The 26,741-nt window shown below is 41.4% G+C and overlaps 2 protein-coding genes across 2 annotated transcripts in view; both read right to left on the reverse strand.

Moving 5' to 3' along the window:
• zgc:55558 overlaps positions 1 to 7,632 on the reverse strand; it is a 7,936-nt gene extending 304 nt beyond the window's left edge. Inside the window, exons 1-5 of the mRNA XM_042086642.1 lie at positions 7,315 to 7,632; positions 6,550 to 6,661; positions 6,058 to 6,236; positions 4,303 to 4,462; positions 1 to 1,736 (exon numbers count right to left, since the gene is read on the reverse strand). The exon at positions 1 to 1,736 is cut by the window's left edge and continues 304 nt beyond it. Coding sequence (XP_041942576.1) covers positions 1,623 to 1,736; positions 4,303 to 4,462; positions 6,058 to 6,236; positions 6,550 to 6,660 — 564 coding nt within the window. The 5' untranslated portion in view covers position 6,661; positions 7,315 to 7,632 and the 3' untranslated portion in view covers positions 1 to 1,622. The remainder of the gene's footprint in view (positions 1,737 to 4,302; positions 4,463 to 6,057; positions 6,237 to 6,549; positions 6,662 to 7,314) is intronic.
• Positions 7,633 to 12,011: 4,379 nt separating this feature from the next.
• On the reverse strand, positions 12,012 to 26,713 carry slc17a7a (solute carrier family 17 member 7a). The gene is made up of 13 exons (XM_042087249.1): positions 26,382 to 26,713; positions 18,517 to 18,769; positions 17,074 to 17,192; positions 16,698 to 16,812; positions 16,518 to 16,605; positions 15,624 to 15,710; positions 15,244 to 15,383; positions 14,703 to 14,852; positions 13,819 to 13,951; positions 13,225 to 13,335; positions 12,976 to 13,103; positions 12,779 to 12,848; positions 12,012 to 12,451 (listed from the first exon to the last, which is right to left on the reverse strand). The coding sequence occupies exons 1-13, from the start codon at positions 26,441 to 26,443 to the stop codon at positions 12,165 to 12,167; spliced, it is 1,743 nt and encodes a 580-aa protein (XP_041943183.1). The 5' UTR covers positions 26,444 to 26,713; the 3' UTR covers positions 12,012 to 12,164.
• Positions 26,714 to 26,741: the final 28 nt, after the last annotated feature.

The following is a 26,741-nucleotide window of genomic DNA, read 5'->3' on the forward strand; positions in this document are numbered from 1 at the left end:
AGAATTCAGTGGCAAATTTCACCTCTCCTTTTGGGAATCGCCTTGCCTAGATGTTCAAAAAGAAGCAAAGGTGGGACACGGCTGAATAAAGGCCACTCCCACTGACACATTCTCACACCATCCACCCTCTGCTCTTGCCTTCCAGTCATGCTCACTCAATTTACATTTCACGCGGTGAGGATTGAGGAAGTATTCAACCAAATACTCGCTAACCGCACAGTTCCACAGAACTTCCCGGTGGGCGTTAGAAACATGTGCAACACTCACTTTGTGTCCTCATCACTGACCCATGCAACCCATGGGATGAGCAGATGAGCCCTTAGAACCAAAAATCCAGGTTTTATTTCAATAGGTGCACAATGATTCAAGTTTAAGAGCTGGATCAAAGTACATTATTAAACATTTTTAAGGGAAAGCTGGTAGATGTCTCTACAATACATCCCCACCACAGTGAGAGTGTGTCTTCTCCAGGTCTAAGGCCATTGACCAGGCCAGGTGCACCTGCTAGTTTGTGAACTCGCATAACAGATCTAATCAGCAGTAGTTGGGCAATGGCCAGAGACAGACAACAAAGTGACCTCTTAGCTCTCCCAAAAAAAAAGGGGGAAAAATGATCGAGACACTTCAAAAATGACAAAGCAGAACTGTTCTGCTGGCAAGCGGGAATGGCAAGCCAGTAATGGCAAAATATACTCAACTACTACAAAAACATACTTCCTTTCTTTTCAAAGTCCCATTCCAGCACATCACAGTTCCTCTTTAGGGACACGATCAGACTGCAAGGTTGGCACGACTACAACAGTAATCCTTTGCATGTCCTCTGATTTAAAGCCCAAAATAAGACCGTAAGGTGGTGCATAGAACAGTCACCCAAGGGAGTAATTTATGCAGTAGCTTTCCGACCGCGCGGAGAGGATTGGTCATGATAAAAGCGAACCCCAATTAAATACAGTTGGGGACAAACTTGTACAACAAAATTGTACAAGTACAGGTCCGTCCACAGAAGCAGTTGAAATTTCCCTCGTCTAGGACCGGTATTCCTATAACATTTCAATAGAACTAACCAAGATGTGCCTTCTCTTGCACCTACGCCTCACTCAAGTCACTCCAATCATCAGTCAGGAGGATTACAGATCCTTACAAACAAGTTTGTTCATGATGATTGTAATATTCTGGCTAGCTGTTAATCAAAAGCCATGGGGCTTGGGCCACGGTCAGCAGCTGAAATCAATGGAACAGACCTGAACTTGGAACAAAAATCTCTAGGTCACTAGTCACTCACTGTTTTGAGTCAAAGTCTTGGAAGTCAATCTGGGATGGAAATGGGCCACAGACAAAACCATTGTGCCAGTCTTCATTCTGTAATTTTGTGTGTATGTCTCTCTCTGAACTCATTAGACACTTAAATCAGCAATGTGTGTAAAACAAGTCTTTCTGTGTACATGTACAGTATGTGTGTGTTCTGCTGCAAACAGAGGTTGTGTGCATGCAGAATGCACACTGTGCTATAGAAGGGGTTTATGAGGATGTCAGCATATGTAAAACACTATAGCAGGGTGGTGTGTGCGTGTCTGTGTGTATGGTATGATAAGATGTCATCAGTGGAGATGAGTAATGCGGTGCTATAGCAAAGTGCAACGTCTCTGTGTGTTTTTCTTGCTCTTCTTGTTGCTGCGATTCGTCTCCTTGTATCTTCTGATTTCCCTCACAAGGGAATAAAAGGCATCCTCCACACCCTGTGCAAGAGAGAAGAGGAATTGTAATGTTTTTTCTGGATTTCATAATAGTTAGTAGGAATGTCACCATTGTAAATAGGGGTGTCACGATTCTCCAAATCCTCCATCCGATTTAGTTTTCGATTTTAAAGCCACGATTCGATTTGATTTTTTTTTTTTTTAATATTACTATTAATGCATTCCTTGTTATTCACTTTTGTTGGCCTTATCCTACTCTGTTTCTGGGGACTTATTTTGAAACCGCTTTGTATTTTGAAACAGTTCCAACCGCGAGGTTGTAAACAGAACAAACATTAAACAGAGACGTGAATAGTGAAATGAAACGGCACAGAATGATAATTTCATTGTTTCAGCACACTCCGAAGAGACCCAAGTTTAGTGTTCAGGGAATATGTACTTATCAATGTGGATTTTAAGCCTTAAAGTAATTTTGGACTGTAACTAGATCATCTTTTCACTTGTTAAGTTGAGTAGGCTAAGAGTGTTAATTGACGTGAATGAACGACAAAATTCTTCCACACTGGTGATTTCAGAGTAGCAAGAGGGGCTTTGATTTCAGTCAGTTGATGTGTGTTTTTTTAAGTGGTTGGAGCCTAAGATTAGAGGAGTGTTGACACCGTAGTTCAGCACGTGTGTGTGTTTTTGTGTCTTGCCATACATGCTGGATGTGACACTGGGGGTGTGGCTACATTGTCGATTGTACCTTTGAGTTCGAAGTAGTGTTGCACGGTGTATCGATACTAAAAAGGTATCACGATGCCTTCATGCAAAAAACGATACGATTTCCGACGTTTTTAGAATCGATACTTTATTAAAATAATAACGTTCTGTGTCTGTGTGAACTGCTGCTCTCACTGCTCCTTGCACGCATCTAGGCAAGTGGGCGTGTCCAGCAGGCAGCTCTGATTGAGTGAGTGCGCAGGCAACGTCAACATAGTTCTTTGCTGACAGTCCTCGGCCTTGTGGATAAAACAAAAGGTGAAATCTGGAACTATCAGATACATCGCGAATATTGAAGGCAAGCCACCAGGTACACAGAGGCCCGTTCATAAAATATGTTTCAAAGTCATTTAAAAGCAGTAGGCTACGCATGGAACTTGGCTAAACACCTCGCAGACATATCCCAACATTTTTAAAGAGTTCAAAGAACGACAGGTTAACGAATATGCTATAGAAAACACGACTACATGGTTAGTGCCAAGTTCTTCTCTTCTGTTTTAGTCTAGCCTAAGTGAAACGAGTATGGTTCTCTGGGATAAAGTGAACCTTCCTTCATCAATTAATTTTGACGAGACATAACGAGCTGTAATCATAGGGTGCTAACGTGATGAAAGCGCAATGTTCACGCCATAATAACATTACCATAACTTGTAAAGAATCTTTCATGGTCAGTAGTACTGGTAATATTTGTCATGGCATGTTTACTGCAATTTGTTCAATAATTATTGCCCAGATGTAGGATAGGCTACCCAAAATGCGCTAATTAAAGCCCACAGCATATAATACCACCAAAGCGTGTTGAGTCCTAATAATAATAATAGCGGGTTATTGTTACGTGGTAGCAAATCATGTTATCAAAGAAATAGACGTCATGTAGGAATGCGCATAGATATATTGCAACAGGTAATGGTGTAGGCCTATCTGACGAAGACCTGAGTGGTGGTAACGTCGTACTTGAATACTGGGCGCAAAGAAGACTATCCTCACATTTTTCCCTTTGCAACTGTCAAAGAAATCCCATGAACATGGGAAGGCCTAGGGTAGCCTAGGCTATACTGTACATCAGATGGCCTAAAGATTAGGCCCCTCTGCATAGCATTCAGTGCAGTAGTTACAGCATGCAGTAATTTCAAAACTGACCTTGATCTAGCTTAGTTTGGCTATTTAAAAGCTACTTTATTGCCAAAACACAACACAATGTAAATTAACTATAACAATAAATAAAAGGACTTAATCACACAAAGTAGGCCTACTATTTTACTGACTATAAAAAATAATAATTATGTAGGAAGTTTAGAACCCAGAATTGACCTGCACACTACAAAAGTGCACCGAATTCAACACAAATGACTCAATACACTTGAGGTATGAGTCCTTTCTTTTTCAGATATCTTAGGATTTCGCCGTAGTATCGTTTCAGTATCGAGCATCGTGATATTTATGGCTGGTATCGTATCGAAGTCATAATTTTGGTATCGTGACAACACCAGTTCGAAGTTCGAGATTTAGATGTAATTTTGATCGATTTCGATTTAAAAATCACCCCTAATTGTAAAGCATTCGTTACTGTTTATTTTAGTGCAGATGGTTTAAGATGCTACTGAGACACTGCACATAGATGTACTTAAGCATCCTAAGTAAAATGGAGATTGAGGAGACAAGTCATATGTTTTTGTGAAGCCTAGACATTGTCTAGAATGATGCCATATGCTCAAAACCATAATTTTAAAACTTTGCATTTCAATGCTTTGACATTCTCCAGAGGGGAAAACAACCACATTCTATGGCCTGATGGCCTTGTTCAAGATGAAAACCCCAGTATGCATGTTTTTATTAATCTGTTTACCTGTCGTGTTTTGGCAGAGGTCTCCACGAAAGGGATACCGTAGCTGCGAGCCAGCTCCTGGGCCTGCCGCGACTCCACGGAGCGGGTGCTCAGATCGCTCTTGTTCCCCACCAGGACCATGGGAACATTCTCGCTGTCCTTTACGCGGTTTATCTGCTCTCTGCATAGATACAGGCGAGTCAATTTGTCAAAAAGGCAAACATATTAATGGCTACACACATATATACATATATATACACACATAGAAGTTGTTGAGGTGAAGATTATGAAAATATGAAATTAAGTTAACTACAGAGGTGAGCCGTGTTGATTTTATACATATGGTTTGGTGTAATAACAACATGTACACCACAGGGATGGAAATTAAATATTTTTTCTACCTGCCACTGTGGCTGGTGGATTCCAAAATCTACCAGCCACTCAACTTTTTTACCAGCCACTAGAGAAACGGCATGAAAATGTGATATCATGATTATAGTAGGCTACCCAAAATGATCACGGTAATCAGCATTATTGCAATACGACTAAAATGTGCTGAATTTTGCCCTAAACCTACCAGCTGTCCTCCAAGCACAGTAGCAACAAAACTAAAGGTCAATAGAACCACATTCATATTCTATAGTGTCCTGTCATAAAAGAGGTGTGGCTCCTTTAAGACTCCGTTTCTGTGAGTTCTGAAGCATCCTATAATCCAACCCTCCAACTTGATCTAACTATAGTGTACATCATCTGATTTAAATATTTACAGGTATCAAGGCTATATTTAACATTTAGCATTTATTTTCTATTTGGCCCGTTATGAAATCATGCACTGAACAATTTAAGCACAGCTCAGCTTTAAGAAACGTAATGCATGTTTAGCATTTTGTGAAACTACATTGAAAAAACTCTGGTTGTACAGTTATCTAGGAGATATTGTTAACATTTATTTTGTATTTGGCCTTATTGTGTATGACAAAAGCCCAAAGTTGGAGACCGTGTAGACATTTGCTTCAATTTCAAAACCGGATTACTCTGGAACGGCTATAACTTGTATAAGGGAATGCTTTACACCTTTGTGTTCGGTAAGTTCTGCTGTTTGTTCTGATATACGGTTTGTAATTTCTTGAATGAAAAGTTTGTGAGATATTCCACCACGACGAATGGGTGTGGAGATGTCCGTCTGCCATAGGTCTAAATAGCAGTGTGTCGCGGGCCGGATTAAAATAGCTATACGGGCCAATTCAAAAGAGAACTATTTAGGTGAGAATATTAGCCTGTGAAGATATAACGCAGATCCACAGATCTCACTAGATTTATGTCTATGCAGTCATCCTGAAATAATCCAGCAGTGGCACATGAAAGCATAGTGACAGTTTCTTAATGGTAGTGAAGTGAAAGTGAAGCGCTGCTACAGTGCCTATAGGCTATGCTGCGGTGGCGGCTCACTACGAGTTGTAGAACTTCAAATCAGCTCGATTTACCCTTATAGGCTGGTAACGTTAGGCTACATGATCCCTACAGACACTTTCTTTTTTTTTTTAACCGTCAATAAGTATGAAAATTAGACCGGATCTGACAATTTCTGGTATGTTAGTAGCTCTACCCGCCACAGTGGCTGGTAAGTTGACCAAATTCACCCGCCAGCGCACAAAACTACCCGCATTTGGCGGGGGGCGGGTGGTTAATTTCCCATCCCTGGTACACCACCTGCCTCAGTTACACTACTGAGAGACTTTCTGTGTGTGTGTGTGTGCGTGCGTTCATATGGTGTACCTGTAAAGGTGTACATCCTCAAAAGATTTGATGTTGTTAATGGCAAACACACAGAGGAAACCCTCTCCTGTCCTCATGTACTGGTCCCTCATGGCGCTGTACTCCTCCTGACCTGCAGTGTCCAAAATGTCCAACAGGCATGTCTCCCCATCGATCACCACCTGCTTCCTATAAGAATCCTACACAAACATACACCTGCGTAGTTATTTTCTCTGACACAACCACTGAAGTTGTTGAGGCTTTATGGCAAACATGCACAGGATGTCAGATAGCAGTCTAATCACATGATATAAACCCATTGTCTTAGAGGTTAGTCTACCAAGAACATGTTAGCTACATAAATGGTAATGACACTCCGCTACTGTTCCACTGAAAACTGAACACTGACATAACACAGACTGATTTGAGGAGTATCTTAATTCAACTACATTTTAGACCTAAAGTAACGTTAGATATCACCAATCTGGCGCACAGTTGATTTTACACACACACCTCGATTGTAGGATCATATTCGTCGACAAAGTGGTTCTGGATGAGCTGAATAGTCAGAGCACTCTTCCCAACACCACCAGCTCCTACAACCACCAGTTTGTATTCGGTCATCCTATGGCGAGCAGAGACGGGAGAGCACAGACAAAGTTAAGTGAGCAGTGAGCACCACAGTCTAAGCACCAGATATTCTTAAAGTTCATGCTAAATGAACGACTTGAGCAGATTAAACTCTAACAAACGTCAACGTTAACTGTAAACACTAGACATATTTTTTCCAAGATATATATCTTGACGACGAAAAGATATGGCAGTTTCTCTTCCCCTGTCAATCATTTAACGTTAATGGTTGACATTCCACTGTTTCAACGTTACACGCAAACTGCTTACAAAGTTAACATTAATTTACACACTAACCATCTACTTAACGTTAACATGCACACAATGCGTGCGTCTGTATGTGCGAGAGCTGATGATAAAACACAGAACTGTCGGGAGACATTTAATACACATCTTGCTTACTAAACATAAAAATCACAGCACCGACACAGAAGGCGGCTAAGATCTTTGCTCAACTACCAAACTGGCTAGTTAGCGGGCTAGCTAACGTTAGCTACAAACTGCAAGTGTGGTTCAGACATGACCTGAAAACACTGAGCCGGAGTTTGACCCACATCCGATAGCTTCTAGCTAACATACACTATTGCTTTTACAACAAACAACTTCTTTACAAGAAATCATATAGAATAAAACAACAGCTATGTTTACCTTCAATGTGCTTTCTGGTAATTTCCCCCGATTAAACTCGCCGTGATTTGAGAATGAAATTATGGAGCTAATCAGGGAGCCACATAGCCTGAATGCGTTCTTCCTTATTAACAAGAAACCAACAAGCGTTGCTACAAACTTTACAAACACATCAATTGTATTTTCTGCGTCGATGAACCCATTCGTAAATCATAGACACCAAAGTAATTATTATTTTAAGAAATCCGACAAGGAATTTGTGAAGCCGGAGAAATCGGTAGTGGCTCTTAGCTTTTTCCCAAAGCTTTGAGATTCATTGTGGGTGAGAATAGGCGGGACTTAATAGGCGAACAGCCATTCCTGATCAAGTTTCTTACATGAGTGTCGATGTAATTGGAACAAAATTGACGAATGTATAGACCACCCAATTACTGTGGGTTGTCTTTTACTAATTCCCTTGTATTCTCCGCCTTCGTTGTGAATGTACACCAATGAATAAAGACTATTAGGCTAAATGTAAAGGATGGACGTGTCTGGTTGCAACTCAGATTTATTAAAAGGATGTTTGAACTGTTGTTAAATTAGAATACATGTATCCACTTTGTTATTTATAACACTTTTAAATAAGTAATTTACAATCGTATAAATATTTTAACAGTGTCATTCTTCCATTGCAACGCGATTACAATAAATGGAAGATAGTGAAGAACCCCTAAATCTGAAATTCCATCCTTCAAACCGCACCCTAATCCCATTACAGGATTGGATTAACCAATCAGATTCGCCATTACAACTGCAATCATAGTGAGTTTTGATTGGTCACCGCGAGCACTGTATACATCGGGATTTTAAAAAAATAGATGTCTTTCAAAGTTTCACCACACAATGTCGCTGCTTAAGTTTTTTTCAATTGAATCTCTCCCACTATCTGACAGATGGAGGGAGGATTATCTTGGTGATTTCAGGCAAAGATTAGAGGAGAGCAGATGCACTCTGTGGGAGGAGAGAAATAGAAATGACAGAGAGAATGAAACGATGGAAAAAAATGAATAATACCATGCTTGGAACCATATTGGTCAGCTTTTCCCTATGGTTTACATCATCTCACCCATAGCCTGTGTTGAACACAGGTGGCACGCAAAGCTAGGCTACAATTTGTGGGGTTCGGGTGGTAAAGCAAAGTAATAAGGTCATGGATAGGCCTGTATGTTGCCCTGGGAGTAGCCTATATGCTTACTGATAAAGAATGCACCTTGCTGGAAATAGCTTTGGATAAAAAGTGTCTGCTAAAAAAAAAAAATCGGTGTAAATGAAAGGTTTGCTTTTTAGGAAAGATTGATGCTGATAAATTCACAAAAGTATATTTACACATCTCTGAATCTTTATTACAGGGATCATTGACATATACACATTTTATACACATAGCACATTGTTTTTTTTTGTATTAATATTCCTTCTTTTACACATTTGCATTCAGTCCACAAATAAGTAACCTTTTTCCAAAAAAAAAAAACATCAGCTGAGAAGACCACATTGAGAGAACAAAGAGGAAATATGAACATAAACAACATTTATATATTTAAGAGAGACGAGTGGAGTGCATTGCATGTCAATCATATAGTGTTATTATCTCTTCCCCGCTGTCTGATCTGAATTTGCTATGTCTATTTATTTAGTGTAAGTCCGACTACCCCTATATGTTTGTAGACTGTTTTCCAACCATTTTTGAAAAAGATACCATCAATGGTTTAAGCCCCACGGATTCCCACCTCAATCAGAGCAAAGTGTTTTATCAGCTCTCTCACCACAGATATGTCTGTGGTCGCAAACGGAGGAAAGAACCACAGGATAAAACATGTAAGATTTTGCACTCAAACACAAGGAAATACATTTGTAAAATGTGGGGATGAGTAGAGGATTCCTCCTGGACTGTCTTCTGGGCATACAATATGAATTCAATGGGCTGTAACATTTAAACTGACAGCACTGCAGATAGACTGTTGGATTTGTAGGTGCATTTATGCATGTATACCCCCTGTGACATCCCCCCCTCATCCCACAACCAAAGCTGCACCCAAGAATAACCCAAGACTTTAACTTCGTAACACCTATACTTAAACTTCAACACTCAAACACACATTCAAATGGGCTTTCCCCCCTTCTATTGTCTTTGGACACCACATAATTCAACATTCTCTCTCATATACTCACACATAAACAGGCACACAGAGATGTGATATAAGAGCATACAATGTTGTTTTCTGTCTGTGTATGTGCGCATGAACGTTGAAAGGACAGGCATGAGACAAAATTCACTGTGCAGATCATCTGTGTACCATGACACGTTAGCAAATAGGACAGTATCTCTTTCTCTCTCTCTCGCTCTCTCTCTCTCATACGCACACACACACTCACACATACACAAGTGCATAGATGTATACACATGATCAACTTTATATACCCAAACTCACATACAGTACACTAAAATAGAAGAGAGAAAGGGACATTTATAGCATAATGTTATGGAAAACACAGTTGGTGGATGCAGTAGACATTATGTAAATTTGACTAATGTGAGAGAAGTCCACTCCTCGCAATTTGCAAGGAGAGTGTGTCCAGCTCTCAACAGTGTACCTACCGACCCACACACACACACACACACACACACACACACACACACACACACACATACATAAACACATTCACACAAGTAGCATTCAGCTGAGCCTAAGTGTGTTTGCTCATTGAGCAAAAGGCTCTAGTACCATGTCTTACGGGATCACCAGAGCATGACCTCGGCCCTGACGTTAATTCCGATCTTTTATCTGACCCTAAACTCTCTAACAACTTAAGGGGTACCCGACCAATGACCTCAAAGCTCTTAACCACGCTTAAGTATGCAAAATCACGTACGTACAAATAGGCTTCTCCCCAAACACACACTCACACGCACATGGGTTATTGACAAATAAGGCTTTTAAAAACGTTTTCAAAATAATCTTTAAAAATGGACAGAATGCATTTTTTTGAAGTTAGAAGACTGTTCCAGTCTTAATGACTGCACAACATTTACAATGACTTTAATACATTTTTAGACTGTATTTGCAATTTCACCACCCAAAAAATGTCAAGTGGCGCAACCAAAAGTTTCTAAAAAAAAAAGCCCACACTTGTTTTTACCTGAGAGTGTCTACAGTGCTTAACACATTATTATTTTATAGTTGACCTTCGTATTAAAAGTAACTTATGAATACTTTACTGTAGAGGATGGGTATTTTGGTTTTTCCACATCCAACTTTACATTTAAAATGTGCATAGATACTTTCCAAATTAAAAAAGTATATTGTTTAATAGAATAAATAGGTACAACACATTTTTCAACCATTTTTTCACTTGAATCTACTATATCTTGGTTTCAATTATTATTTTACCTGGTTGCACCACCTGAGGATATCTGACCCTAAACCTAACTTTTGCTACTAATTTAAAATTATAACAGGCATCCTCTTGGACACCTATATAACCTTTTGACTTTGCTAGCAAGTTCATCCATTCAATTTTCCAATACAATAAAGAGTTTTATGTTAAAATAACTTTTCATAGTTTTATATTGGTTGTACAACCTGACATGTAAACTGTACAAGTCCAACTATAAGGAGAGAAAGTAGATATTTTCACTTTTCACTAATCAGCAAAGGTCACTTGGGGTCCTCTTGATGAGGCAATATCCTGTTTACTCTTTTCCCTCTTCAATTCAAAATAAATGTTATATGAATGTGGTTGCACCGCCCTGACATTTCAAATTTCCAGACAAAAGTTTTTTTACATTTTCCAAACAATATAAGAGCTAGTAAACTAGTAAATAAACTAGTAAATAAAATAAAAAATAAAATAATACAATTATGCCCCCATATTTATTTTAATTTCTATTCTTTTTAAATTCTATATTTAAAACTTTTCACATAGTGTTAATTTGCTCGGATGATTGCACCACCTGACATTTTGAGGGTTTGAGATGATAAAATATATATAATATTTATGATAAACAGAAGATATGTTCAAACTAAACAGGTTTTATAGAATGAAATGATGCTTGTTATGAATCAAATTTTAAATTAATTTTAAATTATTTTAAACCAAAGTAATGGACTCGGACACAGAAATCTGCATGTCACGTCATTGACCCGATACACACACACACACACACACACACACACACACACACACACACACACACACACATATGTATATATATATATATATATATATATACATGCATGTACATAAACACAAACCCACATACACAAAGGTATATATCGCTCATATTCTCATTTTAAGTGCATAACAGTGATTTTGGCAGATAGCCTAAATTACTGAATTATATACACATAATAGAGCACCATCAAAGGCCTGACTACTACACATACAAGCGTGGATACACACACACACACACACACACACACACACACACACACACACACACACACAATACTCACACAACCTCACAGAACAGGAAAAGATCACTGTTCACCAAATTCATTATGCTGCACCCTTAACATTATACGCATACACCCAGACTTACAAACATACAAAATTATTACACACACTCTTACAAGCCACACAGGTTAGCTATGACGACACAGGTTAGGACAGCCACGAGGGGAGACCTGGGAGGAATCAATAGTCAACACACACACACACACACACACACACACACACACACACACACACACACACACACACACACACACTCAGTAGTGTACTCATTCATTTTAGAACTCTTCCACCCCTGTCAACTGTACTCATAGTTCTCCAGTGACCCCTCCCATTCACTCTCCCTCTCCGCCTTTCTTTCATACTCCTCTGTGCTTCTATGGCAGCTCTCGGTCTTCTTCTCCTCCATACATATACCTATTGGTCCCCGGCGGCTGGACTAACTCTTCAGACTTATCCCAGTCACTGACCCAGCCCCCTGCTCCGCCGCCTCCATTGGGCCCTGCGTCTGGTTGGCTCATGGCCCCGTACTGTCCACCACCGCCGGTACGGTAAAGCTCTTCTGTCTCATTGGCCAGTTCGTCCTCTCCCAGTATGCCGCATTTCTCGTCGCTGGTGTCCTCTACGTCCGCCCATGGCTGCTTTTCTCCCGATGCAAAGATACCTGGGAAATGGAGAGTGACATTTGATTGTTATGTTTACGGTTACATGTTTTATGCTAACCTCCCGCTGAAACACCAGGGATAATCCCTGTTGCCTGTGATAACTAATGTCAATGCGACTTAAGTGGCTTTGGATAAAAATACATCTGCTAAATACATAAACATAAACATAATCCCAGTGGAACCTCTGTATCTCTTATGTCTGACTTATGAGGGCACACATACTGCTGTTTCAAGCTCACTCCAAGAAAAATGACTTTAACCACCCATCCTATCCCAATTGTCTAATAAGACTACATTACACACAAGTAGACACACAAGCATCTCACCATAAAAGATGACTCCGCCATAATGGACCAGTGAAGCAATGAGAAATACACCCTGCCACTCCTCACGAGTCTGAGGGAGGTAAAGAGTAGAAAAACACATGACATTTGAGTACATTTAGAAACTGGATTAATTTAAACCTAAAAACAATGTGATAATGCCTGATTTAACTGTTTTTACAGAAGGCTGGGTACCATACCTTGTGTTTGGTCATGGCTCCAACGATGAGTGGGCACACCATGCCTGATAAGGTGCCAACTCCATTGGAGATACCCATGAGAATACTAGCATAGCGTGGGGCAATGTCCAAATGGTTCACATTAAACCCTTTCAATGAGAGAGTGAATTAGAATGTTGAGACAAAAGAGAGAGCAGGGAAGAAGACTGAATGAATATTAAGAATGGTGTGCGTGCGTGCGTGCGTGCGTGCGTGCTAGGACATTCATACCTGAGATTGCAAAGCCGCTGAAGCCAACAGCAAGCACAAGAAAGGATATTGCCACCCCTTTAGTGTGAGAGTACCCAACCACCAACAGCAGAGTTGCTTCCATGCCAAAACCTGGCAGAATAAAAAATGACATCAACACACAGACATAAAACTAATACAGTTTGCTACACAGTGTGTAATAATATTCAATAGAATATCAAAGCACACACACACACACGCGCATTCTCTCTCTCTCTCTCTCTCTCTCTCTCTCTCTCTCTCTCTCTCTCTCTCTCTCTCTCTCTCTCTCTCTCTCTCTCTCTCTCTCTCTCTCTCTCTCTCTCAACATATTACATATTATCCAACCCACAGAGTGAGTATGTGTGTAGGTCTGCTCATCTGTCCCAGCTACCCAGACAGTGGAAAATTTTCTCTCTCTCTCTCTCTCTCTCTCACTCTCTCTGTCTCACCCCCCCCCCCTCTCTACCTGTCGTTTGCCCTATTATCTCTTTTTCCTCTTCTGTCACCCACCTCTACCTCACTTTTTTGTCTCTCTTACTGCACTTGGGATTGTGTCTACTCATCGATCTTGTCACGTCTGGCTTTATCTCTCACCTCCACAGTTCATGAGTTTGCGCACGTTGGTTGTGCTCATGAGGTTGTGGGTCCGCAGGTAGTCTGCCAGCTGCCCTCCAATTGGCACAACGATGGTCATCACCAGATGAGGCAGAGCAGACACCATCCCCACCTGAGAAAGGGACAGAGAGAAAGAGAGAGAGAGATGAAGTGGCAGAATGAATGAGATAATGATTTTTCAATTCATGTTCAGTTCAATTCAAATCATGTGCTGCACCACTCATGGAGAAAACTGAACATGCAGTACATGTTGCTACTGGAGATATTTTCATTCATATTTATAGGCCTACATCCTGACTGCACAAACAAACCTGGCTGAGCTGAGAATTCTTAATTCATAACATAACGTTACTGTGGCATTGTGTGTTGTTCCGTTCACTTTTTCCTTGGTCATGTTTAATCATGACTTGGTGTTTGTTGCTATTCTGTTATTTGGATCCAATGAGTGTTCAAAATAAAACTTTAGGCTACGGTATTCTCCTGATAAGGTAAGTGGAATGGATTTAATGTTACCTTTTGCGGTGAAAAATGTTCCGCCTTTTAAAAGCAGTTGAAGCCTAATCCGAATTGTGGTTAAATCCATCAATTAGACAACAGAATCCGTAGGTTACCAGTTATGTTTCATTGTACCAGGCCTATGTCAAAAGCAGGCTCGGATGAAGGTGGGAAGGATTAAACACACGGTTTCCACACTGTGGTAATCAACCGTGATGATTGATATTTGAAATGAAAACGGTAATTGTTATCGTCAAAATTTTTATCGTGGTTGACTGTTACGCCGGTAATCGTTACATGTCTATGTGAAAGATTTTACTTTTTCTATCACTAATGTGAACAAAGAGAAGGAAAATGTGCCCTCGAACCTTGCTGATCTCGAAACCAAAGACTTCCTCAAAGTACGCTGGCTGACTGATGAGGAGCAAGTAGAAGGTCCAGCTACGGCAGAAGTTGGCCACAATGATGGCATACACAGGCATCGAGGTGAAGAAGGCGCGCCAGGGAGTCTTAAACTTCTACAGAAGGCCAGACAAACACAAGAGGTAAATCACACTCTTCATACCTGTTCACACACACACACACACACACACACACACACACACACACACACACACACACACACACAAACACACGATTCACTCTTAATTGTTTTACGCTGTCAGGGAGCAAGAGTCTCTAACAGACGTAGTACACGAGATACAATCACACACTCACGCACACACGTACACTCAAATCTCATCATCCGCTGCATATCTGGAAAATGTAAACAGCTCTCACTTTGACCATGTTATCCTAATAGCCACATTTCAACAAACCCAGTCATTTTCAAAAGACAGAGAGAGAGATGTTTCTTTAAAAATGTAAAGGCCGGTGGGGGGTTCCTGCAGCACAGCAGGAGGAGAGTACCTGCAGGTTCTGGGTGTTGGCCGAGTCCCCGATGGCATCCTCAATGTACTGCCTCTCCTCGGCAGTGATTGTGGGGTGGGCTGCAGGACTCTCATAAGACACCAAGATCCAGAACAAGTACCAGAACACACCAACACTGCCTGCAGAGTAAAAGATAGGGAGAGAGAGAGAGGATGAGAGATAAGAAAGATTTAGACATGAATAATGAATGAATAAACAATAACACAAAACCTATTAGCAAGACGAGCAAAAAAAGAGCAATGAGCCAGAAATTATGAAAACCAACACACACATCAAATACTGAAGGTAAATGATAAAGCAAATGTGTCTTAAGAGGTGAGGCAATAGGATGTTATATAACAACAAAGAGACGTCCTCACCATACACATAGAAGACTGAGGACCACCCAGTGTACTGCACCAGAATTCCTGCCAATGGCATGGCCACCACTGCCCCTGCGTATGACCCTTTGGGGGGGAATAAACATTTTACACACATGTACAGTACATTTTACTGAAATAATGCATTCAGTTATTTTAGGATTACACTTGTTATTCTTAATTTATATGTTCGTAATTAGAATGCTAAGTCATTCTGTTATTGTCAGGGAAAGGCCTTTCAAGTTACTAGTGTAATGTCCTATCACAAATGTCTCTGAATTCTGAAATTCCTTAAGAAGTATTTATTCTTCTGTGGTAAGTGGGGTTAGCACTATAGCACTATGTGTTGAGCAAATCTACGCTGACAGTGATTGGATCACCTTGCAGCAGCACTCATGGAGAACACTGAGCTTGCACAATTTATACAGCACCTACAGAAAGTTAGCATGGTCAGCTGATTCATTGAATTCAGTCGGGACAAAAGACATTCATGATTGTCCAGAAATCAGATTTCAAAGAATGAAGCCATTTAACCATAGACAAAACACCAATAAACTTGAGTTTGTTTTAGTTTTAGTACAACAGCATTTTTGACTCATTTGCAGAAACAGCTCTCTGACATCACCCAAATGATCCTATTCACTGACACTGTTTGGCCCTCGTCAATCTGCAGTACTTGTACAATCAATTTTCTCAGGATCTCCAAACATCATAAAGACATTTTTTTTCTTTTATCAACCTGAACATCCTGGAATATTGTTAAATAACTGCTAAGTTAAGTGTTAAGTTAGAACACTACAGTGTTTCTTTTGATTTAAAACATTGCATGACTGGAGAAGTTCTTGAGTTTCTATTCATTCATTCTTTACATCTATACAATGTAATGTGACGTACCGCAGAAAGCTGTTGTTGCCAATCTGCTTCTCTCAAGGGGTGGAGCCCATTTAGCCCAGATTCCATGGCAGGCAGGGTAGGACACACCCTAAAGAAGTAAGCACATACACAGTATGCTTACACATACTTACACATACACGCATGCAATTGAACATAACACAGGCATACTGTAAGTAGTACCTCCACAAGCCCTTGGCAAACTCTGACCAGCATGACACAGCCGTAGGATACCCGAGCCGCATGAGGGATCAGCATATTTAAGACGGATGTGGCCACAATTGCAAAGCCAAAAACCCTGAAATACATTGTACACAACAACACAAATCAGTTTTTCAGCATATGAAAATAACAGGGGAAAAACAAAAATGCATTGATGTATTGCCCCAAGGCCCCCCCAACCACCACACTGAAACCATTGTTGGCCCTCAAAAAATCACAGCTAATGTCAAATTAATGTAAGTATTAACTATTGAAAGTATTTGAAAGGTATGGTGGCTGATGAGGCCAAACAGAGAACATTCTGGGAACACAAAAGGCACTGGCCGAAGTTCCTCACCGGTTGGCTGCAAACCTTCGGCATATGAATCCTCCAGGGATTTGTGTGACTATGTAGCCCCAAAAGAATGAGCCATGGATCATCCCTACAGTCTCTGGGTCCCACGAAAACTGAGCAGGCTGGAGATAAAGAGAGAGAAAGAGAGAGAGAGATAGAAAAGAGGGGGTGAAAGTGTGAGGCATTGAAAACAAGAGGCTGTTAAAATGCTTAGGTGAGGATAACAGATAGCAGGTAATTTAATAAGCAGTGGAAACTTAAGTCATCTGTCAATAACCAAATGCCTACTCCCCACTTTTCCCACTGGCAACATAGTTGATTGAAGGACCACTGTTTGATTGAGAGAACACTTCTCATACAAGGACACTGTGTCACATGAAAAGCTGAATATAAATGTCTGTTTTGAAGCATTAGTTATCTCCAACATATTTATATAAACACACTCAAGAACCAGAAAGCATTGCTGATGCAGAGGAACCATCTATTCACACTAAGCCTGCTATGATAACTCAAATATGCTGAGTATTCAAACGAAACTTGGAATAAGTACAACTACTTATTGGACCCACTGGACTTCCAATACAAACACTTATACAAGAGACGTTATAAGGGACATAAGTCTCCCTAGAGCAACTCAGGGTTGAGGGCCTTGCTCAAGGCAGCTGGGAATTGAACTCACAACTTTTCTAGCACACTAGCTCAGCTACTTAGCCCCTATGCTACCAGCACTATCATGCCTTCTCGCATGTGACCCTACAAGATTTGCAGACAATACTGACACCTTATGTCCTTCCCATGGGCTCCCTCACACCACTGTCTACATGCCCCCCTTCTCTCTCTCTGCCCAGCTTTTCCTTTCTACTTTCTTTCTTTCTATCTACCTGTTTTCTATCTACCTGTTTTCTATCTACCTGTTTACTATCTACCTGTTTACTATCTACCTGTTTTCTATCTACCTGTTTTCTATCTACCTGTTTACTATCTACCTGTTTTCTATCTACCTGTTTACTATCTACCTGTTTACTATCTACCTGTTTTCTATCTACCTGCCTCGTTCCACTTTCACATTCAGCCACGTCCCTCCCTTTCTGCAATCCTGCTCTGTCTCTCTTCCTTTCCCTTCCTGCTTTCTAAAATTCAAAGTTGCTTCATTTGTATGACTGTTTGGATACAAAGTTGCCAGAGATTGTGTTAAGAATAACAGGCCTGAGATAACTCTTGTGCTGAGCAGGATTACCAGTGCAACTACATCATCAGTGGAGTAAAAATACCCATCAGTAGGGTAATGCAAAGAAGAAAATAAACAGTTGTATTATAAAAGTCTTAAATATTATGTCTTAACCACTTATGATCACTGCAATGTGAATAAAAACAGTAATGTGAGTATAAAATGAATTTAAATAACAATCTCTCTCTCTCTTTCTCTTTCTTCCCATTGGCTCCTACCTCGAGGACTTCCCTCTTGCCATGAAAGACCGTGTGGTTGTTGACCATGCTGACGATGGCCACGCCGAGGTTGCAGCGGATGCCGAAGGAGATGCAGAAGCCCAGGCCGCAGAGGATGGCGATGATGTAACGGCGAGGCAGGCCGCAGCAGGTGCAGTCCACCACCGGCAGCTCCTTCTCCTCCACCAGCTCCGGACGGCCCTCCGCCGACAGCTCGATCGTCTCACCATTCTCCTGCCGCTTCTCGATGAGTCTGGACGTGATCGCGCAGAAAGAGGTGATGAGAACATATTTGTGTTCAGTTTCAGTTTTCACTCAAGGATTAGTTTCAGCTAGTTCTAGTTTCTCAACTACTGTAGTACGGCCATTTTATTACATTCTTGATGAAGGGAAATGGTGAGACAGAGACAGGCTAGTGGCTCAGCAGTGGTGCTGTTTGATTATCTTTTATCAAAATTGTGTGTCCGGCAAAGCACTTTTTTCAAGATAGCAAGAGAGAGAAAGAGAGAGAAAGACAGAGAGATTGCCTTGGAATCATGCGCAAAAATATAACCTGAAGGAGTTTAAACTTGATCTTTGTGCTATAACTATGAACAATGAAAACCATGTAACAAAGCACTGTTTCTTTAGGTCCTTTTTTTCTTAGGTAGCTTGTTCACAGGGCTGGTGCTATAAGGAGTGAAAGAGATGCAGAAGCACCTGGACCCCTTAGAGGGGGCCCAAAAATAAAATTGTATTGTATGAGTCATACCTTGACATGACTCTCTGTATTTTCTCCAGAAAAGAACAAATTCAGTGCTTTAGGGCAGGGACAGGAAGCAGGGCTAGAACAATCTATAATAGTAATGTAAACGTTTTTTCACGCCTAGTATATCAGCGATTCATTTGATTAAGGTCACATCTTCATCAAAATACATAATTGCCCCCTTGGAGTGTTATCCTCTATCAGTTCTGAAATAATGTTGGTTTTGGGTGTCTTATTTCACAAACGCATACTAAAAGAAATTGCACTGCCGAAAATGCTAAGAACATAAACACAAGCATCCGCCATGTCAGCACATCCACTGTTTCATGGCCTGATGATCATGGCAACAGTACTGAACAATAGTAACACCAACAGTGTCAGAAAAAAGCAAGCTCATGTTTTTCACAATATCAATTCTATATCTTGCACTTGGGTCAACAGTAAGGTTTTACTATACCTGTTACTTTATATAACATCCTCAAGTTCATTTTGACGTTATATGCTCATATGTGAAAGAGGTAAATGGCTACTAACTGTGTTCACTATGTGAAATGTGGCAGCTCAGTGCAGCATATGAAGTGTGAAGTAAAACCCAGGTAAAAACTCATACTAGTTTTCCACTAGTCTTAAGCATAAACATGCACACACACACACACACACACACACACACACACACACACACACACACACACACACACACACACACACACACACAGAATACAGCTGTAAAGGGCAGTCATTGGGGAGAATGACAGGGGTGTGATATTAGATGAGAGAATGGGTCACTAGTGTTTCTTGTCACAGTCACAGGACAGCACTCCAACAGAGACCTAAAGAGAGAGGCCATCTGCACATCGCAACCTGCTTACTGCCTGTACACACACACACATACACACACACACTCACTCACACACATACACACACACACACACTCACACACACACACACACACACACACACTCACACACACACGCAGACACATGTGCAGGCGCGCGCACACACACACACACACACACAGATGGAGAGGGAGAGAGAGAGAGACACTCAGACAGACATACTTATAAGTTCCAATGAAATTCTCATGCATAAGAACACACTTTATTGTTAAGGAAAAGAGGCATAAGAGGACGATCATTTTCATAGATGGAGACGAACCAACACACATATACACAAACACACAGGCCCCTCGGAGTCAGGTGGGGATGATCCAGTTATTCAGTGATCTGGACAGAGATTGATGAACAACACAAATACACACACATCAATGTGCATCAACACACACATACACACATACACACATACACACACACACACACACACACACACACACAAGTGTCAGTGACAAGTGTCATGTATAGCAGTTCCTTTGGAAGCATTCATGTTTTTTTATTGTCTGATGAGTATTTTGATAATCCCACGAAAGTAGGGGACTTTGACAACATGGCGATGGTTTGACTAAGAAATCGTTCTTAGATAGTGTCTGAGTTCATCTGCTTTGTTTTAAGGAGATGCTGTATGTTTGACTTTGACTACTGTTATACCTATGACATAACCAAACAGGGTAGCTCTTCTTCAACCAAATTTCAAGCACGTTAACAAACACATCATCCATAAGAAATAGATTACATCTCTGTAACACGCTGTTTCATCTGTCAGTCGACTGACACGACAGGCACAGTGGATCAAATTCAGTTGCTGTAAGATGTCTTTTTCTGACAGAAATGAGTGCAACACATCAAACATCTCACACCGAATCAAAAGAACGTCTTTCTATTCTTGGTTATTTTAATCTGCTGCTATTCCGCAGTGTTCCAAACAGATGAATGGTCAGCTGGTGGCCAAGGGAGGTAGCTGACGCTGGCTGGACCTCAGCGCTTCTGCTCGGTGGTGGCGAGGAGGGGCTGGGCCAAACCCCCTGAGGTTTTTTTGGTCCCTGCGTATGCGTGCAGCATCACAGAGGCCCCCTCCCTATCCCCACCCCACCCCACACACGTCTTCTCCACACACACACACGTTTTTTACCTCACTCTTTCTACAAAGCAGATTCCCTGTAATCCTGTCAACCTCAAACAACACGCAATCTGGGAGATAAAGGGAGAGGGGGAGGGCCAGAGAGACGAGAGAGAGAGAGAGAGAGAGAGAGAGAGACAGAGTCTGTCACTCAGAAGTCAGCGTGTGTAAACGGGAAAGGGATTAAAGGTTGTGTGTCCTCTATCTCTCACACACCCTTCAATTCCTTCCGGTACTCCCTGGCTCTCTCTCCCACTCTCCCTCCCTCTTTCCATCTCACTCACTCTCTCTCTCTCTCCACCCACTCCATCTTACTCTCTATCTCTAACCCTACCATTTCCCTCTATCTCCACCCACTGTTTTAATCTCTCTGCTCTCAGATTAGGATTACAAAATTATTTACTTCCGGAAATGAATATGGAAGGATAAACCAGTGTCCATCCCACCAGCTCACACAACCTCTCTCTGTCTCTCTGTCATTCTCTCTTTCTTTCTCCCCCACCCATAAACACACACACTCCTACTTCTGCATTATTTCAAACTTAAATTTGCCTCTAATTTCTGCCTCTAACACTCTCTCACTCTCTCTCTCTCTCACACACACACACACACACACACACACACACACAAGCACACACACAGACAAAGTCCAACCACTTACCCACATACAGGGAGCTTGTTAATTAAGATAAAGTTGGTTTAAAGACAGATTGTGAATGGTCGTCCGCACATATGCTACCTGCTAATGAGAATGGCTGTGGGCTTAAATTAATGTTAATTATAAACTACAGCCTTGTAGTATCTGTGTGTGTGCGTGTGTGTGTGTGTGTGTGTGTGTGTGTGTGTGTGTGTGTGTGTGTGTGTGTGTGTGTGTGTGTGTGTGTGTGTGTGTGTTTGTGTATTTTCTCAGTGGATCTGTGGACAGGTGTCAGACCGCAGGAGGTGGAACACTTTCACGGGATACACTCCCCCAACACCACCACGTCAGCATTTACGCATTTGCGCACACACACACACACACACACACTCACACAGACACGGAATCTCCAGATACCGTTGTATGCAGCATACAAGGATACAAGGATACAAGGAAGCATCATTGTCTATTTATTTCACCGGGTATAGGATAGTCAACTACATCCATTCCACATAAACAATCTTGTAGATATAATATCTGTCATTACTACACAATGTCTCCGCATTCTAGTAAAGCATGTCCATTTTTCAGAAGTTTGCCTCAGCCAAGTGAAAAGAGCTATAAGAGGGAATGAGGGGTCACTCATTCTAAAACCATGTTAAAGGAGAAATCCGGCGAGTTTTCCCATAGCTCTCCGTACTATCGGTATGGACAAATGAAAACAATTGGTTTTACCTAGCTCGAATTGCTACAGCGCTACACTCTGTGGACATGTCCATGAGCTTCCATTTACATGCTCCCAGAGTGTAGCGCTATAGCTGCCTGGCTGTTTTAATTTGAGAAATGAATAAATAATGTAATGGCAGGTAGATTTGTGTCCAATGAATTAATGTAATGTAATACATGTTATGATTTAATTTGTGAAATTATTTTATGTTAGATAGCTATTGAAACATAAAACCTGTACCCTGTCACACTGTTAATATCCTACTTGTACTTTACTAATACAGTACAATTAAATGATTGGATATTTTAATCCATATGCTCAAATATAAGGTGTTAGTTGTTCATGTAATCATTTTAATGTATATGTCACCCAAACATACAAAGAATCTACAGTGTAAAGTCATAACCTTTTTTTGACATTTTGTTGGAATTTATAGCTGTGTCTTTTCCATATTTCACTGTGAAAAAGATTTAACACTGGTTGTGAGATGTAAAAAAACATGCTTAATATGTTGTACCACTCGAATTTGGGTGTGTTTTCCATGTCTCGCTCTTTTGTTACCTTTTCCATTAAATTCAGTGCTTCACAGAGTGTTCCTGTTAATCCCTCTGTAAGAGGATGATGATGGTGAGGGGCTATTACATAATCCCACAACCCCGGTCCGTACATGTGTCTACATTAATGTATGAAATACAAAATTTATTCCCTCAATATTGGCTACCTTTCTCTCCTTCTTGCAATCTATTTCTTTTTACAGTATGACTTTAATATGCATATACTGTACACTTCATTGTGTAAAAATGACTGCTTTGTGGCTGAACTGAAACAGGTAAAACTATCTATTTTGGATGTAGTATCTTGCTCTTCCACACCTCTCCATTCCCGCAGACATCCTACAGACAACATATTCGTGATCTGTTCTCTCCTCTCTGTCTCTTAGTCACCCGAACTGCATGGAGCAGCTTCCCCCTCCCGTCCCTGCACCTCCAGTGAACAGATTGGGTCTCTGTGGGACAGCATCACCTAGGGAGACGATCCTCTCCCCATCCCCATCCCATGCTCACGCACACACACACACACACACACACACACACACACACACACACACACACACACACACACACACACACATACCGCCTGACCTTCATATTTGTTGCAAACACACACACACAATCACTTGTGTTGATGGTGGAGTGCAAACTAGTAGAGCCCATCAAACCAAGTAAACCACACCATAGGAACAAACAGTACATCGACACAAAGTATGACGACAACTAATACAAAATAACCAAAGTACAGTATACACCCATGAACACATGCAGAAGTGTGCATGCGTATAGCTATGGACAGATACAATGGAAGTCATATAATGAGATGCCTATGAGCATCACTGGTCTGACAAAACTGTTGTTTTTGGTGTTTAGACCATTTTCAGTCTTGAACACATGGGAATAAAGTGGCTAAGGCTAAGGCACAGGAGACTGTTGATGACCTCTGCTAATGGGAGAGAGTATGCTTAGCCAAATAAGTGTCATATTGAAACACTAGGAGCTTAATTCTCATGCAGCAGTGTCTTAAATAATAAATGAACTGCTGAATGGGTAGCACAGACTGTGCACAATCACACACACACACACACTTTTTCTCTCTCTCTGTCAGTTTCACGCTCTCTCTTTCTCAATCACTCTTTCTCTCCCTCCCTTACACACACAGTGGTGAGTGAGCGAGCTTCCTTGTCATTTTTATTTTCTGCAGGGTCACTTTGCTTTGTTAGTTTATCCATTGCCTTGCTCCTCATGCTGATTTAGGTGTTTGTGAGTAACATCTGATTCCATAGTGATCAGCCTAGTTACTCTGACTTCACAGGTGTTTGTGTGTGTGTTAGTGAGTGAGGGAGAGAGAAAGAGAGAGAGAGAGAAAGTGTGAATGAGATACTGCACTCATGCTGCACTGTTCCTGTCTTTTTATAGGATTAAAATCTGATATTAACCCAGTAACCAAAAATGAACATAACAACCGAATCACAAAGTTTAGGATATTTGTGTACTGCTTCCTGTGTGTGTGTGTGTGTGTGTGTGTGGATCAGTTATCAGTTTAACAACTGGCATGCTTATCAGTGTCTCCTGGGACGCTCATAAGAGCTTGAATAGCGATGCAGTCACACACACTATCTTTAATCTGCATAGACATTTCTGTAGGAAAATGCCCCACACGTGCCATCAGGAAAAAAGAGGGTTGAGTCGCGTGCACTCCAAAGACTTAATCCGAGGACTGGATGATGGAAAGGACTCCTGTTTGCGTGGGACTGCGCGCGAGCGCAGGGGAGGCAGTGCGCTGGGGAAAACAGAGAGAGACGGGGGAGGGAAGACAGAGTTTGGGGATTTGTGCGGCCGGACAGCTGGGCGGGCAATAGTGTGTGTGTGTGTGTCTATCTGTGTGTACGAGCGCGTGCCCGAGTGTGTGTGGCTATTTCAGGACGAGATTTACTAGTTTAGACTACCTAAAACAAGAGAGTGACTGATTATTGGATGCACTCTCTGCAATTTGTGGTAACAGAATATTTATTATTATTAATAATATATGTGTTTAAGCAATCTAAAATAAGAGAGAATTGGTAAGCGACATATTCGCAAATACATGCAAAATATATTGATTTGTCTTTTAGAGAGGTTATTTATTCCTTACAGATAGTTTCGATCGATGCCCCTTAAAATTTGTAACTCTGCAGTTGAATATCCTACGCCTTCCTAACAACTGAAAAAACGGTTCTATGATGATCTGATGATTTCCGTGATAAATTATTTTCCAATTTAACACTCAAGTAGGCTACAACAGGCAGGAACACTCACATCACTAGAAACATGGATTCTATCAAGAATCCTGTAGCCGTCCCAAGCTACTTTTTATACACATTGATAGAAAAAAATGTCACTGATACGGTTTGGCTACAGATGCACTTTGAATCTGACCAGTTTCTTCTGACTGGCTGGTCTTGCACTGCTCACTGATCCGTCGTGAGTACCTGACGCTCAGGTGCAGTAATGTGGGGCAGGCGTGTGGGTTGGAGACCCATTAAAAACTGCCCAGAGCGAGGTCTAGTGACTCCGGAACCATCACACGGCTAATCTCCTCTAAGATTCGGTGGCGCGAATCCATCTGTACAATCAGTCAAAGAACAGGCACGGGAAGTTACGTAACCACACCTTTCAGAGAACCTAGGCTACAGCACAACTTCCCCTAGACCCGAACACGTTATCTTTTAGACTAGGTTGTCCTGGATAATAGTTCACAAGTAGACACAAAACTAAAAAAAAAAGATTGCAAAGCCTTGTTTCAAATTAATCGTGATAGCCTACTTGTTGTATTTTCCACTATCCCACTAATCTCGTCCAAGTCACTGAGGACATGTCCTCTGCAATTCTACTCGGGTACAACCACTATCCTCCGGGCGTGAGAGGGCGCGTCCTTGTCCCTATAGTATAGGGGTCACACATGGATTAGGCATCACTGTCATTCATCAATGACTCTTGAGTAAGCTCTGCGAGAAACCGACAAAACGTATGCTATCCATACAAGGTTAACTTTGAATAAACTTGAGAGGGATGGGTTGACAGAGGGACTTGCGGATTAGGTTACGGGTAAAGGTGAAGACAGCACACACCAGGGTAGGCCAACATTAAACTATTTGGGGGATGTTCTCGAGACTACAAGAACTTTTAAAGTCGATAGAAAGGTGTAGGCGATACCTGTGAATCTTCCCAAGTGTTTTTCCCGCCACCAGCTTGAACCGATCTGGTCGGATCTCCATCCTCTCAACTCTTAGATCCGGCCGGTGTGCTGCTGTCCCCGCGCGCACTCCTGCTCGAGCGCGCTGACTCTCTCTGTCGCTGTCTCGCTCACCGTCTATTCGTCTCGCTCTATGCTGCACTTCACTATCGGTCTATCCCTCCCCTCTTCTTCTTGCCTCCTACATGGTAGGACCTCACCTCACCTTCGTCTGAACTCAAGCTCTTTCTTTCTCTCCTACACAGACTATCTCTTGCGCGTACTTGAAAGTACTGTCCGAGGTACTGAATCCGTATTTAGTTTGTTGAGGGGAAGTCTCG

This window comes from Alosa sapidissima, chromosome 3 (genome assembly GCF_018492685.1).
Source record: "Alosa sapidissima isolate fAloSap1 chromosome 3, fAloSap1.pri, whole genome shotgun sequence".
Taxonomy (NCBI): Eukaryota; Metazoa; Chordata; class Actinopteri; order Clupeiformes; family Clupeidae; genus Alosa; species Alosa sapidissima.

What these genes read in the sequence shown, in the direction of transcription:
- slc17a7a (XM_042087249.1), bottom strand. Translation starts at nt 26,443, where the DNA reads ATGGAGATCCGACCAGATCGGTTCAAGCTGGTGGCGGGAAAAACACTT. An exon ending in TTTGCCAAGGGCTTGTGGAG is followed by an intron (nt 16,606 to 16,697) that starts GTACTACTTACA and finishes TTACTTCTTTAG; the next exon opens with GGTGTGTCCTACCCTGCCTG. An exon ending in GAGCCATGACCAAACACAAG is followed by an intron (nt 12,849 to 12,975) that starts GTATGGTACCCA and finishes TACCTCCCTCAG; the next exon opens with ACTCGTGAGGAGTGGCAGGG.